Raw genomic sequence first — 16,695 nt, 5'->3', positions numbered from 1 at the left:
ACAAAACTTACATACATATACATATCTTACGTATAATTTAATATAATTCTTCCGCACCTCTAATCTTTTCAAATATTTTTTGTAAGGATATACAAGCAGCTATCTTTCCCTTCTCTCGGTACGATTGAATTAATAATAATATCTTTTATAATATGTATAACTAGTTTCAAAGAACTAGTTCCTTAAAAACTATTTAGAAGTATTTAAGAACCACAACAATATTCTAAAGAACGGGTTCCAGAAGTAATGGCTACACTACTAGTTCTTATACTTTAAGGTGGTGTAGGGTATAAAAACGGAATTTTAAGAGGAAAATATAAAAAAATGGACCCCCGAATGGGGTTCAATTATTAAAAATATTTAAAATTCAATACTCTAAATAGGAAATGATCTCATAAGTTTTTTTTTTCAAAGTAATAAAAGTATCAGTTCAACTGATACGCAAAAAAATACATTGCTAGTGAAAAATAAATCTTTAAAAAAAATTAACCTACATAAATGATTCATTTGAAAAAGAACGAAAAAAACTAAAAAATTAAATGTGTATTAAAGAAAATTATATGATTTCATGTGAACAATTGCGATAAGCAAACATCAACAACTGTTCTTATCACTATTAGAAAGTAATTACATACGCATTTTATAGGACAATTTAAACGACCTTAATAACCCTAATAATATACAGAAAAAAATCTTTCAATAGAAAATACACTTAATAAATGACAAAATAAATACAGCATTTTATGATTTAGTAGTAATGTTATTATAAACTTTTTTTATTATTGACTGTTTACTAAAAAATACGTTTATATATAATTACTAGTGCAGAGACTGCATTTGTAACTCAAGTAAAAAAAATGAAAATGATAAAAAAATTTAAAACGAAAATAAGCAGGAGTTCATTATAAAAGGAAAACATGATAGTTTTTTTTCTTTAAATATATAAAAATTGTATAAATGTATGTCAACAAGTCAACTAAGTGCTTATTACTTTTTCAAAGCTTGCACAAAATTAGACATATCATATTCTTCATCATATTGCTGTTCAGACCACAATTCCGGAAGATTTTCTATAATCGAATTCATAGACATTTGTCCTGCAGTCGATGAATTCGAATTTGTTTTATCATTGCCATTCTTATTCCGTTCGTTTAGATTAAACAAATCGAATATTTGGCCAGTTGCCATGGTATCCAAGCTGGCATTCTCAGCACTAACCACGGTATTGGCGGTGAGTAATTTGAACTTTTGCAAGCACATAATTTTCTCTTCCATTGATTTGCGTGTTATCAAACGATACACATTGACTACTTTCTTTTGGCCAATGCGATGGGCACGATCCATGGCCTGTAAATCTTTCATAGGATTCCAATCGTGCTCCACAAATATAACAGTATCAGCGCCAGTTAAATTTAAGCCCAAACCACCAACCTAAAGATTACAGTTAAGTGTTTTACACGAGTTTTGTATTATATTCATACTATTTCTTACCTGTGTTGTAAGCAATAGTACATCAATGCTAGGATCTGTGTTAAAGTTGTTAACAATATCTTGACGCATTGAAGCCGGCACACTACCATCGAGACGCAAATATGTTACCGTAGGCAAATGCTTTTTAAGCAAATCCTTTTCTACAATATCCAACATGACTTTTAATTGACAAAAAATTAAAGCCCGATGCTGGGACACCGACTCGGTTTGCACACCAATGCCACAGTCCAATAAAAGTTGTCTATTCAAAAACAAAATAAATATTACAATAAGTAAGCAAATAAAAGCAAAAACAAAAAAAAACTTACTTCAATGCTGGCAATTTTGCCGAATGTTCAATATCATTTAAAGAACTTTGTTGCTGATTTAATTCTTGCGTTATGCGAGCAAACTCTGGATGCTTTGGTGTCAACACCAATTTAGGATGATTGCATACATTTTGCAAATATCTCAAAGCATGGAATATGTGTGTTTTAGCACTAAATTCACCGCCATTTTCGAGACAATCCTTAATTTCCGAATTGAGATGTGTGCGACTAAAGTCTTCGTATAGTCGCTCCTGCAAGGGACTCAATTCACACAACAAGTCCTGAGTAATCTTTGGCGGTAGATCAGTGAGTACATCTTCCTTGACACGTCTCAGTAGGAAGGGCAAAACTTGTCGATGTAAGGCCTCCATGGCTAAAACACCGGCTTCTTGTTCTTTGGCCGAACTTTTGGCATCTCGCGATGCAAAAATTGGTCTAGAGTAGCGGGCGATAAATTGTTTCTCAGTTCCTAAGAAGCCCGGCATTAGGAAATCAAATAGAGACCACAATTCGAGTACATTGTTTTGTATGGGTGTGCCAGAGAGTATTAAACGATGATTTGCTTTAAGCATTTTAATAGCTTTCGAACTTTTAGTCTTGCCATTCTTAATGATGTGACCTTCATCCAAAACACAATAATTCCAATTGATGGTTTTAAAGAAATCAATGTCTTTACGTATAGTATCATAGGAGGCCACGATCAGATTACATTTGGTACCAATAAAACTGCGCAATCTTTCGCGACAACTGGGCAAACCCACATAGTGCAATGGTATGAGAGTTTTTGGATCTTTTAAGAATTTATCCACTTCATAAACCCAGTGACCAGTTAGAGTTGGAGGACAAATAACCAAGCTAGGTAAATTGTTACATTTCTCTATGGCGCGTTGATGGTGATCACCTGCTAGAATACAAATGGTTTGTAAAGTTTTACCCAGACCCATGTCATCACATAGGATGCCATGTAAATTATACTTGTTGAGAAACCACAGCCAATTAATGCCAGCCTGTTGATATGATCGTAATTCCACCGAAATTGGAACCGGTACTTTATAATTTGGTATAGTCTTGGGTGCAAATAAATAATCCAAAAATTCTCTATCCCGAGATTTGCGTGCTTGCAAATCGGCCGACTTTAGCTCATGTTTAATGCCATTGCTAGCGGTTGCAGCTGTTGTATCTAGAGGCATTAATTGGATGAGAGTAGCAAAGCAATGAGTCGAAAGCAGACGTACACATTCATCATTATCACTCATAGCTCCCAAAAGTGGAACTACGAGCAACACAATATACGGAACAATACGTATTTGCAACTTTTCCACTACTCTTTCTATTGTCTCTATAGCGCCCTGGCGCTCAATTATATTTTCAATCTTTTGCAATAAACTTAATATATGATTGACAACAAAATCCATTATGCGACAGGGATCTATATGGGCCAAAGTAGCCAGACATCTGGATGCCATGTGGCGTACAGCTTTTAAGGGATGGCCAATGAATTTTCCCAAAGGTTGTAATAGTTGAAATAGTTTTTCATGCAAATCGCTATGGAAATGGGGCGCAGCTATTTCAATAAGCTGTAACGAGGTCATCAAGTCGTTTGTTTGTCCTACATCTATGAGAATTTCAGCAAGAGTTTCCATTTTCGGAAAAGCGCTCACGAATTGTTCGATTTTGTGAAACATTAACTGTTCTAAGATAGGTATCTTTTCCAACAGGTTACTGCCGAAATGCTGACATAATTTGGTAATGGCTCCGGTGGCGCCCAAACGTTGTATGCGGCACTTTTTCATTTCAACTTCAGTGAGTGAAACTTTTGAAGTTATCTCACTAACAGCGGTTGCAGCCAATGTTTCACTTAAGGGTGGCCTGCCAGGACCACGAGAAGTGCTGGGTGTAGTGACTGCAGTAGTAGCATTGGTTCCAACGTTTACTGAATTGGACCTATTAGTGGATGTTGGCGTGTGTTGTTGTAAACTTAATGTTAAAATACCATAATAGATACAAGAGTTGCTATCACACGCACTTGTAAGGACAGGTGATTCCTTTAAAGATACACTAGGATTTAACTAAAAAAGAAAGAACAAAATAATTTAATATTTTCGGGGTTACAATTTAAGCCCTTTTCAATATTTCTTACTATTTTTGGAGTAAATTCGGTATCACTTTTGAGTAATGTACTTAGATTAGTTAATAATTTGCCATTTGGACTAGGGTTTCTATCACAAACCTCCGCCATAAACTGTACTAAGAACTCACAAGAGAGTTCTTGCAATAGCTGACTTTCTTCTCGTTTAATTGATTCCATTAGAGGTTTGACTACTGGATTAAGTTTCTCTGGAAGGCATTTCAAATACACAATGGCCCCTGCTAGAGCTGCTTGGGTGCTTACACTATACGCCGACTGCTCTGCTGAAGTCTGCTGATATGAACTTTGTAAACCATTTCGACGTTCCTCTAACATTTGAAGAATTTTCGGTTTCAGTGCGTATTTACGTAAATCGGCAGTAAGAGTCGTTGCTACTGATTCAATTTGATCCAGTGTCAACACTTTGGCTTGACCAAAATCATTGATGGGTATTTTGTATTGTTTTAACGTGGCAATAAAATCATGAGTCTCCTGATGCAGTCTTATTAAAAAGAAAAAAATGGGTAACAACACACAAAAGTTCTACATTTGTTATTCGTACCTTGTAAGTGAAACAGCTACTTCATCATAGTACACATATTCCATTATGCAGTAACGTAATTTGTCTTGTAGCTGGGAAGGTCCGGGACATATGGAAGGGTCACTCTTGGCCCAAAATGCTATAATGAGGCCACACACTAAGCGCTGTACAGCAGAGCGCGAATTTAAATGACCCAATAAAACTTTGGTATAACAATCCATAGGACTTTCTGTTTCGGCGGTGTAGATTACACCCGGTGCCGGCTTGACCAAGTAATGCGATAATGAGCCCAAAACGCGAGATGCCGTTACACGAGCACGTATATAGTTCTTTTCTCTTACTTCGATGGGTGTTGATTCACTGCCACCTAAATACAGTTTTAGGGATGCAGTTGGATTTGAGCCACCCAAATCATCAGCTAGCTTATGGTGTCGCTTGCGATGTGTAGTTGGATCACTTGTTTCGCCCCCTGCGCTGGTGGTTTGTATTAGAATTGATGGATCAAAAGATAAACGAGGCGGCTGCATAGCTAAGCATATCCATGAGGAAACAAAAGGACAAGCAGCATGCAAGAGGGCCCCCAAATCAGCATTTGCTATTAAATTTAACCAAACATCTCTGGCCATTTGTTGAATTTCTTCATGAGGCTCGACTAGAATGCGCTGAAAAACATGCCTTAAGGCTTCTTGCAATAATTTCCATTGCCAGTCTATAACTCCAAAATTAAGTCTAAGATTCTTAGAATCAAAACTAAAGTTTTCAGCACATTTCGAGGATACAGCGGCAACAGTATTAGAATCTCCCTCAGAGCCACATAATTTTACTGCTGTATTTTTGTCCTTCATTGTTGTATTTCTGGTGAGCGTATCTAAAGTTACTAAGGTAGATTTACGCACCGAACTAGTGCTATGCGAAAGGAATGGCCATAAGCGAGGTATTAAGGTAGACATTGGTTCCATTCTATAACGAAATATTATTAATATTACTAATTATATTGCTCTAGGTATAACAGCATGGCTACTTACTGTATCCACATGGATGCATTTGGAAGACATAATATGGCAGCTAACAATCCCATAAAATTATTACTAGCTGAAGTCAATTCATCTTGATCGAGCAATAAATCCCACAGCATTTTAACAATCGAGGAAACTTGTGTTGGATTCAAAAGTTTTGGTAGCCATGAGGCCACTGGTGTTAGTGTTGAAGCAGCAACTGCACCAACATCATCCACCGTATCAAAGAGTCCCATTAGTATGTCGGATATAGATTGAGGCAAATATATTTGAAGCAAATCCTCACGAACCACAAAAACGTATTTCAAACCCAATAAACCACCATGACGTACTTCCCACTCACTTTGCTTGAGAAGAGTACGTAAAATAAAAACAATTTCGTGAACTTTATTAGCATCCATTTCCTTGACAATCGTACCCAAAACCTGGGCACAAGTTTCACGCACGGGTGCCACGACTTGATCGGAAACAAAGTCCCCGAAACGATCTAAACACAAGACACAAAGCAAACGCAAAGCAGCATCTTCCAACCACAGATTATGATAATGTTGCATCTATAAAGTTAATCTTATACAGTATTTCCTCATAAAGGAACTTGTATTTAATATTTACCTCCTCTATTGTCATATTTAAACTTTTTCCAGCTCCCCCCGCTTGTTGATTAATAAGTTCACGCAGAGCAGTAGCTGCGCCATGACGTACTTCCCACTTTGCATTAAAGAGATCAACGTAGAGACGGGCGCAAAAGTTTTCCAAAGGCCAGTGTATCGCATCGATCCACATTCCGGTAGCATCGGGAACAGGATCTAAAATGCAACAACGACTTAACTTTTGTTTTTGAAAACACGACATTGAGACTCTTACCATTCAAACTATAGAAAATTTCTTGTCTATGTGTTTCTCCAGTCTTTTGTCTTTTCTTTTCCGGCTCATCCATTGAACCATTCGCCGAATTCGAACTACTACTAGCCGTTGCCAACGCTGAAGTTGTTGTACTGCTTGCAGTTGCATTCTGTCGAGCCTTTCTCTTGGCACGATTCATTTCTCGGCAACTTAGTTGTTGACCATTAGATGGAATCAAATGAATATTTGGTTTAATATTGAGTATATGTTCGACGGGAACTTTTTCTTCATTAACATTATAGTTGCCGCCACTACGCATCATATCTTCATCGCTTATCATGTCGGTTAAGTTGACGCCCAATTTTGAAGCCTGTGTTAAGCCCAACTTTTCATTTAGTAAGGCTCGTTGGCGACTTAAACGCTCGGCAGCTGTATCAGCATTTCCAATACCTGCTGTATCTTCAATACAATCGAATTCATTGCCCTCTGAACCGATGAGACGAGCTCCTTTTTTTAAAACTTGCTCTAAATTAAATTCACTAAACGTTAAATAGCGTTCCTTGTAGTAATCGCTATTTGCCGATACCGATGTTAGTGTTGTGGTTGAAGATGCATTCGATTGACAACTGTTTTCCTCATCACCCGCCGCTACATTCTCTTCTTTTTTCACTTCACGTTTTATGGCATTTAATTCGGGTTTCCATTCCGGCACATTTGCTAATATTGCTTCGACTGTTTGTGCCGCTGCAATACGTGTATCCCATGATGTACTATGCAAATAGCCAATCAAACGATTTAATAGCGCATGCAGTTCATGAGGGTATAACTTTTGAATTTCGCCAATTTGTTTTGCTGCAGCTCGTCGTGTCACAGCAGACGAGCCTGATTCCAGTAATATAAATAAACGATCAAGTCTGTGCAATTGTGTACGAGAGGAGGAACAGAAAAATAAAAAAAAAATTGAATATAAAACTTAAAATACGAGGCGACAGACAAGCATAGAAGTGGCAGACACAATAGATTTTTTATTTATGTATTTAAACAAGTGTTTGCTTTTGCTGTATCTCTCTATACTATAGTCGTCTATATAGTCCATATAGTCTTAAATTACCTTGATGTCATTTTATTGTTGCCTGTTGGTTACCCCAGCAGTTTGTAGTTATTTCTTATTATTCCGTGTCTTTCTTTTAGGTTGCTCTTTAAGTTAACCTGCTATTTAATTTTCTAGAAGAGGAAATTTAAAATGTTTATCAAATGAAATGTTTAAGTACTTGTTTTTATATATATTATACAAATATTTTATAAATTAAAACGGAAATTCCATAAACTAGTATTCAACCACAGATCGGGAATAAAAATCTGATAAATGCGTATTTGTAATACATTTATTAAAAATGATACAATGTAGGTATGCAATCAAGTTGGGTTTAGTAATGACGTAATTTCCGGCTTAAAATACAATAAAAAAGGATTTCAGTACATATAAAATTCACTGGACATTTATTAGTAAAATTCATATACATATATTTAATACAATTATATTTTAGATAGCCAGAATACATTAAAAATAAATGAAGTCTAGATTATAAGTGTGATTATTAGTACAATCGGAAATCAAATTACCATGCTTTTAAATATATTTTATGGTCAATTAAGAGCATATTAAAAGATAATTGTTATTTTCATTAAATATTGCTTTTAGAAGCAAATTTTAATTCAGTACCAATATTAAGATTAAAAATTAAAAAGTATTGTTTCATTTTTTCAGCAGAAATATAAGTCGTATGACGATCTTGTAATTGAATTTGAATAACGGTATTATGTATATGTATGCCAAATATTAAAGTAATCTGTTTCTACATTTCGTTAATAATCTGATTTGACATACAAAAATTCCTATATATATTCACCAAAAAGTTTACCAATTACGGAAATAAAATATTTTGTTAGGAAATTATATTTTTTAGATTCATTCAGTGCTATATAGTATTATCATATAAACATGGGTGTTACTCTGTATTCTAATTGTTTTTCTTTCGAATCGAATTACAGAGTAACCGCCCAGCACTGCCGAATATCTTCACAATTTTTCTCTTTATAGCGACTTTCTAAAAAAAATCAACAATCTGGCATCTCTATAAGCCGATTGTCAAAAATTTTTACAAACACACAACTACAAACATACATACGTATTTTCATGACATACCCCCAAAAACGAAGCTTAGCAAAAAAGCGTTTTTTTAATTTCTGTTTTACAACAAATAGTTAACTTTATATAATTAATAAATTATCAAATCTTGTAACGTTACATTTTTCGGTAATACTTTTACTTAAAATGTCTTTCTTACCTTTGGTAAATTTTTACTTGATATGCCAAAAGGAATTCTGCCAATTGGAGCTGCTCTGCAGCTGCTCAGTTGAGAATATTTGAGTATATTTGTGTGTTCGAAAAATACAAAGAATGCAATTGTTTTTTAATACATTTTCTCAATTTTCAAATTCACTGCTTGCACTCGATTTTTTATGGTATTGATAAGAAATTATCGATTTTTCTATAATTTTTTTCACATTACACTTTTTCTGTTGTGTTGCTTAATAAAAGAGAAACACTTGACGGGTTTGCAGAAAAGTATACACACAAAAAGTTCACTATTCCTTTATTAATTTTTTTTGCCAACAAATTGATTTTTCCACATTCACTTTTTGCGTTGTATGCAAATTAGATCAGAAAAAAGGCATAGCCTAGTAATGTCGTGCTATGCGTGTTCAAAGATGTACATAATTTTATTAGGCTTTATTTCAATTTTACATAAGGTTTAACACGCCGATTTAACTTGCTTCGAATTTTCTTAAATATTTTAGAATTTTTTAATTTCCCAGGGAAAGCAGCCATCGCGTTTCTTCTCAAATTTATACTGACAGCAGGTTCTTGAATGTACGTCAATTTAAGGCAGCTGCCTGTGATGCCAGACTGTATAAATATCTTGCAACTTTTTTTGCAGAATGGCGGGGAAAGATTTTTTAGATGTATTTAATTAGTACAAATTAATTTTTTAAGGAATTAATACAATTCTGATATTTTTTCGGAAATAGTTGTCATTTTTAATGACAATTTATTTTTTAATTTATATTCACATGTTGATAAAATATTAACTAATTTAAGCCGATAAAATCAAGCTAGCGATCTGGTAAAATCTTATGAATTGACCAGTGTTGACAAATATTTGTATAGCTGGAGGTCCATACATACGCTTTCTCGCAGTTTATGCGTCTGTAAAAAAATTAGAATCAATGTATTTGTATCCTGAAAGTTACAGGCTCAAAAGCGTAGAATACATTGACGCGCAGGATGCTTTAATAATTAAATTTTTACATGCAAAGTTTTACATTTTGGTAACAGCAATTTTGCGCACCAGTGCTGTGATGCCAGACTGTGTGAATATTTCAGACGGTCTTTTTTTAATATGGCAATAATAATCCATTGATTTTCATAAAGCAACTATTTAAAGTGCTGCCAAGTTCTATACAACAATGACATTTATTCGTGCGTCGTTTTTGTTGTTCGTTTATGTGTGTCTCGCAGGAGGATATATTTTTTGTGTGAAAATTGTTAAATAAAATATAAAATATTAAAAATAATTAAAAGAAAAACAAGAAAACATGTGTACCTTAGCTCCCAAGAAGGACGGCAGTCCAAATATTGAATTTTATAACTCGCCAGAGTCATTACAAGGTTTTGAATCCATACGTCTATGGTTACAGAAAAATTGTAAAAAAGTGAGTATACATCATGAAAAATGCAGACGATGAAAAAATCCAACACAAATAAAAAATGGCGTATTTAAAACATATACATTTAATTGAAAAATAAATATTATCTCCATTATTTAGTATTTGGCCAGTAGTAATGAACCTATAACAAAAGAATCTCTGGCTCAGTTATTGATTCAGTTTCTCCAATATGTGGAAGCAAAACTTGGCAAAAATTCGGCTGAACCACCAGCAACGCGTATACCGGTAAGTATGGTGAATTTTACAAATGTGGTGTTTATTGTTTGAAAGAAATCGGTCCATATAAATAATTCTTATTTGTAGATGCGTTGTTTTTTGGATTTTAAATCAGGCGGTGGATTGTGTATTATATTCTCTACCATGTTTCGCTTTCGCGCTGAACAGAGGGGCAAGAAATTTGATTTTTCCGTGGGAAAGAACCCAACTCGAAAAGATCCAAATATACAATTATTAATTGATATCGAGCAAGCTTTAGTGGAGGCAGACCTTTATCGTATTCCATACATTTTTATACGTCCTGAAGTAGATAAGCAATTGGCCACACGTTTGCGTGAAATATTGGCAACTCGACGAGTAGAAATAGTTTCGGATGAAGAGGATGCCACACATATTATATACCCTGTGGTTGATCCTCATCCCGATGAATATGCACGTCCCATTTTTAAGCGTGGCAATTGTGTGATGATGCACTGGTATTATTTTCCAGAATCGTATGATACATGGACACCAAATTCTTTAGAGTTACCCGATAATGTACCAGAAAATCCTGAATCTCCGGCTGAACGCTGGCGTGTATCTGCCTCATGGATTCTAGATCTCGAGCAGTACAATGAGTGGATGGCGGAAGAAGATTACGAAGTAGATGAGTTTGGAAAAAAGAAAATGCATAAGCAGCGTTTATCGATTGATGACATTATGTCGGGTGGTATAGACGACAAGAAGAAAGCAATTAGCGGTACTCCAATAGCTGCAAAGCAAAAGCGTAGACGATCTCCATCGCCGAGTTCTTCTAAATCGGGAAAACGTAAACGTTCCCCTGCTGTTCTACATAAAAAGTCACGCAATGATGAGGAGGATGAAGATTTAACACGTGACATGGACGATCCGCCAGCAGAAACTAATCTACAGGAGGTTATCAAAACCACTTCCTTACAATCCACTGCTAGTCCAGCACCTGCTAGCAAATCTAGAGCTGATAATGATATGATGCCAATTAAAGGTAAATTTTAATTACTGTATTTGAAATAGCATATTCACTAATATAATTTCAGGAGGTACTTTAACTGATTTGGATGATGAAATGACTGGTGGCAGCGGCACTCAAGCTTTGTCAGCATGTGATGGTGAAAATTCTCAAACTGGAAAAACCAGTGAGAATAGCAATACTCAGGAATTCTCATCATCAGCCAAAGAGGACATGGAAGATAATGTTACTGAACAGACACATCATATTATCGTGCCCTCTTATTCAGCTTGGTTTGATTATAATTCTATACATGTGATTGAAAAACGAGCAATGCCGGAGTTCTTTAATTCCAAAAATAAATCAAAGACGCCAGAGATTTATATGGCTTATAGAAACTTCATGATTGATACGTACCGTCTCAATCCTACCGAGTATTTAACCAGTACAGCCTGTAGACGTAATTTGGCTGGTGATGTTTGTGCGATTATGCGAGTCCATGCATTCCTCGAACAGTGGGGCTTGATTAATTATCAAATTGACGCAGAACTTCGTCCCACGCCCATGGGACCACCACCCACATCTCATTTCCATATTTTATCTGATACACCTTCTGGTATACAGTCATTAAATCCTCAGAAAACTCAACAGCCATCAGCTGCTAAATCTCTTCTCGACCTTGATAAAAAGCCATCGGGTGGACCAAGCAAGGAGGGTAAAGAAGATTCATTAGATAAGGCGCCAGTGGGTATAAAAACTGAACCGGTTGAAAACGGAAGTGCAGCCACTGCTTCTGGACAGTTTGGTTTAAAACTCGATCAGTATGCTAAGAAACCAGCAGCAATGAAAAATCGCACTGCTGCTAGCATGTCTAGAGAGTGGACAGACCAGGAAACACTACTTTTATTGGAAGGCTTAGAATTACACAAAGACGATTGGAATAAAGTGTGTGAACATGTAGGTACACGCACCCAGGATGAGTGTATTTTACATTTTCTACGACTACCAATTGAAGATCCCTACCTTGAAGACGATGGTGGATTTTTGGGTCCTTTAGGTTGTCAACCTATTCCATTCAGTAAATCAGGCAATCCCATCATGTCCACAGTAGCATTTTTAGCTTCCGTTGTAGATCCACGCGTAGCTGCAGCAGCGGCTAAAGCAGCAATGGAAGAATTTGCTGCAATTAAAGATGAAGTGCCAGCAGCAATTATGGAAAGTCATTTGAAGAACATAGAAAAAGCTACATCATCTGGCAAATTTAATCCATCTTACGGATTAGTTAGTAGCGGTATTGCCGGAACAACTGCTGACAAAGAAGATGAAGATCCTAATGCAGCAACAGTAGGTACCGTACCTCACGGATCGACTGATGAAGAAATGAGGGACTTGTCAAAGAAAGACGGTAAAAAACAACTAGAACAATTAGTACCCCTTATAATTTCATTATCTTTCTATTTTATTTATCACCTGGCTATTTGAAAGCTTTTTTGTTACTCTTGTTTTTTTTTTTTGCTAAATTATTGCTTTTCTTTTAAATATCCTGCATGCAGATAAAGATCTTACCAAATCCCCCTCCAAATCCAAAGACGAATCTAAAGACAAAGATGACAAAGAAAAGACAGAAAAAGAAACTGATAATAAAAAAGATGAAAGTAATATTAAAACTCCACTAGACGCAAATATTACTCAATTAAAGAATACATTGACTATTCTTATATTTCTGTTTATTTTTAGATGCTGGTGTAATGGATGTCAAGGATATTAAAACCGAGGAATCAAGTGGAAATGGAGCTGAAGGTGTCTCAAAAGAAATTGATGCATCTAAACAAGTATTCAATGAGGCAAATGTTCAGACTGCTGCTGCTGCCGCCCTAGCATCAGCTGCGGTTAAAGCCAAACACTTGGCTGCTTTAGAAGAACGAAAAATTAAGTCATTGGTTGCTCTCCTAGTGGAGACTCAAATGAAAAAGCTTGAAATAAAATTGCGTCACTTCGAGGAATTAGAAACTACAATGGAACGTGAGCGAGAGGGTTTAGAATATCAAAGACAACAACTTATAACAGAGCGCCAACAATTCCATCTTGAACAATTGAAAGCAGCTGAATTTAGAGCCAGACAACAGGCTCACCATCGTCTCCAGCAGGAACAACAATGGCAAGGTGGCGCAGCAGGTACCGCAACTGCCGCAGGTACAACAGTTCCAGCTGCAAGTGGTGCCGCTCCTAGTTCAGGTGGGACTCAAAGTAGTACATTACCTGGGGCACCATCAGTTGGACCTCAAATAGGTCCAAGTGCTACTATGCCAGGAGCCCCTACTGCCGCTCCATCAACACATGTTGGAACACCAGGTCCTAATTCTGCCAGTGGTCCAATAGCTGGTGGTCCTCCTGCAGGGCAATCCACCACTCCCATGGGTAAGTTCAATAAAATTTTATAAAAGTATTCCATTCTCATACATTAAACCTTAGATACTACACCAGCAGTCGGTGCGCCTCAACCTGCATTAGCATCAGAAGCACCTACTGCAACACCAGGCTCAGGGCCATCTATACCACCTTCAAATCCCACAGTTCCAATACCCACAAATGTATCTGTCCCTCCTCAACCTACACCCAACATTCCACCGGCACCAGGAGGTCCAACGGTTGCTACCACATCATCTTAAATATGTAGTAACAACACTTCTTCGACAATTTTTCTAAAAATGTAGGTTTAGTATTTAAATTTAGTTTTATAGATGTTCTTTAGAATTGTATAAATTCGTCGGGTATCCTTTTTCAACTTCCTAATGAATTTCGTCGATCTTTTGCTTACCATATGGAAATTTGTTTGCAGATTTATAAAATGTTTGAAATAGGCCCATATCCATGTATATTTCACATTTATCTCTATATGCGGATAAAACGTATTTACAATGATGAATATTCGAATAACAATTGATTAATATCTTATTATAAATAAACGTATTCGATTAGTTGTACGTAAGTGGATAATGTTCGATATTTCAGTTGCTGTGAAGCCGAAAATTAAGATAAATTGAAATGAAAAGAAAAAATACCTTGAATTTTACCTAAGAAATCTTCCTTACATTTCCCCGAGATATTCAGGCCTATCACTGAATTCCATTCCATATTTACTTTAAACTATTGTTGATTCCACGTTGAAAATTTTAAGTAATTTCATTCTGAACAAATTGTAATTTTCCTTTTTTGAAGAAGAAAATTATAAAAATAATTCCACTTTCAAGCGGAATGAAGTTCTGTGACAGACTTGATTGTTGCTGACTCTGGAGTGTTTTAAGGAGCTGAAACTTCTTAAGATTGGACAACCATGTTTATTTTGGCAGATTTGACACTAAAATCCACTCGTTATAAGGCGAAAGGATCAAAATGTGAAAGATTGTAACTGTCTGTACAAAATAAACACTAACATTAAGTAAACAATTATTTTTTTGCACATACAAGCAATGTAAAAAGGTGTAGCTCCGGTTGACGTCAAACACATTTTTGTTTGAAGTAAAACCAGAGCTTAAAAATTGTGTAGAATTAAAATCGCAAAATATCAATATTGGTCGTTACTACACAATTTTCATAAATAGTGTGGCAACATTAGCAAACTTATCTGAGCTTTTACCTAGTGTTGGCATAAGTGGCATTTTTGTACAAATAAACGTTACATGTAATTTGTTGGAATTTTTATTTTATTTATTTTTGCAGAAATAATATATTAAAAGCAAACAATATAGTGCGGTTTTATAAAATTAAACTATTAATATAATTTAAAGACTAAAGTCAATTATATCACATTTTCCACAATTATCTTTTTGTATTTAAATTGTCAGTACCACTGGTACAAATAAAAAAGGTCCATCAATGATTTTAATTAAACGAAAGAAAAAGCCGGGAAGAGCTTTTGCGATCAAATAAAAATCTTTGTATTCAGTTGATTAGTAAATTTCCACACGATTAGTAAAGATGTCGGCTACTGAAGGACAAGTGAGTTTGCTTATTTTTGTTAAATATTCTATCAGCGTCTTTGGGATTCTTTATGTATTTATGGAATTTTCTAGGTTATCAAATGCAAAGCTGCAGTTGCTTGGGAGGCAAAGAAACCTTTGTCCATCGAAGAGATTGAAGTAGCCCCACCCAAGGCACATGAAGTGCGCATCAAAATTACTGCCACTGGTGTCTGTCACACAGATGCCTACACCCTAGGCGGTTTCGATCCTGAAGGTATATTCCCAGTTATTTTGGGTCATGAGGGCGCCGGCATTGTCGAAAGTGTTGGAGAAGGTGTTACTAAATTCAAGCCCGGTGATCATGTCATCCCCACCTACGTGCCCCAATGTGACGAATGTAAATTCTGCAAAAGTCCCAAAACTAATCTGTGCCAAAAAATTCGCTGTACTCAAGGTCAAGGTGTAATGCCTGATGGAACTTCAAGATTTACCTGTAAAGGTCAGAAATTGTATCATTTCATGGGTACCTCAACATTTTCGGAATACACTGTTGTAGCTGATATCTCTTTGAGCAAGGTTGGATAAAATTGTTAATTGTGTACTGAAAAGCTGATTTTAAAATGAAACGTTTTTTTTTAGATTGATGAGAAGGCACCTTTGGACAAAGTATGTTTGTTGGGTTGTGGTATACCAACAGGTTATGGTGCAGCTCTTAACACTGCTAAGGTAAAGACAACACTTCTTTTGTTTTAAAAGCCAGCAAAATAATTAAACTTTTTAGGTTGAACCTGGCAGTACATGTGCTGTTTGGGGTTTGGGCGCTGTTGGTTTAGCTACTGCCATGGGCTGCAAGAAGGCCGGCGCTTCCAAAATCTACGGCATTGATATTAATCCCGATAAATTCGAGTTGGGCAAAAAGTTTGGTTTTACTGACTTTATCAACCCTAAAGATGTAGAGGATAAGGGTCCCATTCAAAACTATCTCATCGATTTGATGGATGGTGGTTTTGACTACACTTTCGAGTGCATAGGCAATGTCAATACTATGCGTGCAGCTTTAGAATCAACCCACAAGGGTTGGGGTACTTCAGTTATTATTGGTGTTGCTGCTGCTGGCCAGGAAATCAGCACCAGACCATTCCAACTTGTTGTGGGTCGTGTATGGAAGGGAACCGCTTTCGGTGGCTGGAAGAGTGCTCGTGATGTGCCAAAACTAGTTGATGAATATATGAAAAAGGAATTATTGGTCGATGAATTCATAACACATACTATGTCTTTAGATAAAATTAATGAGGCTTTTGATTTAATGCACGAAGGCAAAAGCATTCGTAGTGTTGTGTATTTTCAATAGAAAAAAATTATAGATGAATAAACACTTAAGATTCCGATAAACATTTTTTTGATTACTTAATTGTCATACACGTACGCAAC

The 16,695-nt window shown here is 35.9% G+C and overlaps 3 protein-coding genes across 5 annotated transcripts; 2 read left to right on the top strand and 1 right to left on the bottom strand.

Annotated features, from left to right (window-relative positions):
• Positions 1-716: 716 nt before the first annotated feature.
• Positions 717-9,255, bottom strand: LOC111680174 (TATA-binding protein-associated factor 172). Its single transcript, XM_023441802.2, has 10 exons — positions 8,676-9,255; positions 7,439-7,551; positions 6,349-7,241; positions 6,097-6,290; positions 5,494-6,038; positions 4,490-5,428; positions 3,940-4,429; positions 1,800-3,868; positions 1,492-1,732; positions 717-1,431 (listed from the first exon to the last, which is right to left on the bottom strand). Exons 2-10 carry the CDS (start codon positions 7,447-7,449, stop codon positions 988-990), a joined length of 5,826 nt encoding a protein of 1,941 aa, XP_023297570.2. The 5' UTR covers positions 7,450-7,551; positions 8,676-9,255; the 3' UTR covers positions 717-987.
• Positions 9,256-9,861: 606 nt separating this feature from the next.
• On the top strand, positions 9,862-14,291 carry LOC111680185 (SWI/SNF complex subunit SMARCC2). 3 transcript variants are annotated; one of them, XM_023441816.2, is made up of 7 exons: positions 9,862-10,104; positions 10,219-10,344; positions 10,423-11,338; positions 11,391-12,707; positions 12,856-12,957; positions 13,040-13,720; positions 13,775-14,291. In XM_023441816.2, exons 1-7 carry the CDS (start codon positions 9,988-9,990, stop codon positions 13,969-13,971), a joined length of 3,456 nt encoding a protein of 1,151 aa, XP_023297584.2. In that variant the 5' UTR covers positions 9,862-9,987; the 3' UTR covers positions 13,972-14,291. The 3 variants fall into 3 exon arrangements, with proteins under 3 accessions (XP_023297584.2, XP_046804423.1, XP_046804422.1); XM_046948467.1 differs by lacking the exon at positions 12,856-12,957 and having other exon boundaries at positions 11,391-12,650; XM_046948466.1 differs by lacking the exon at positions 12,856-12,957.
• Positions 14,292-15,143: 852 nt separating this feature from the next.
• Positions 15,144-16,658, top strand: LOC111680186 (alcohol dehydrogenase class-3). Its single transcript, XM_023441817.2, has 4 exons — positions 15,144-15,301; positions 15,376-15,840; positions 15,904-15,990; positions 16,046-16,658. Exons 1-4 carry the CDS (start codon positions 15,281-15,283, stop codon positions 16,613-16,615), a joined length of 1,143 nt encoding a protein of 380 aa, XP_023297585.2. The 5' UTR covers positions 15,144-15,280; the 3' UTR covers positions 16,616-16,658.
• The last annotated feature ends 37 nt before the right edge of the window (positions 16,659-16,695 follow it).

Source organism: Lucilia cuprina, chromosome 4, assembly GCF_022045245.1.
Source record: "Lucilia cuprina isolate Lc7/37 chromosome 4, ASM2204524v1, whole genome shotgun sequence".
Lineage (NCBI taxonomy): Eukaryota > Metazoa > Arthropoda > Insecta > Diptera > Calliphoridae > Lucilia > Lucilia cuprina.
The sequence above is the reverse complement of the archived record's forward strand: the minus strand, read 5'-3'. Positions and strand labels throughout refer to the sequence as shown.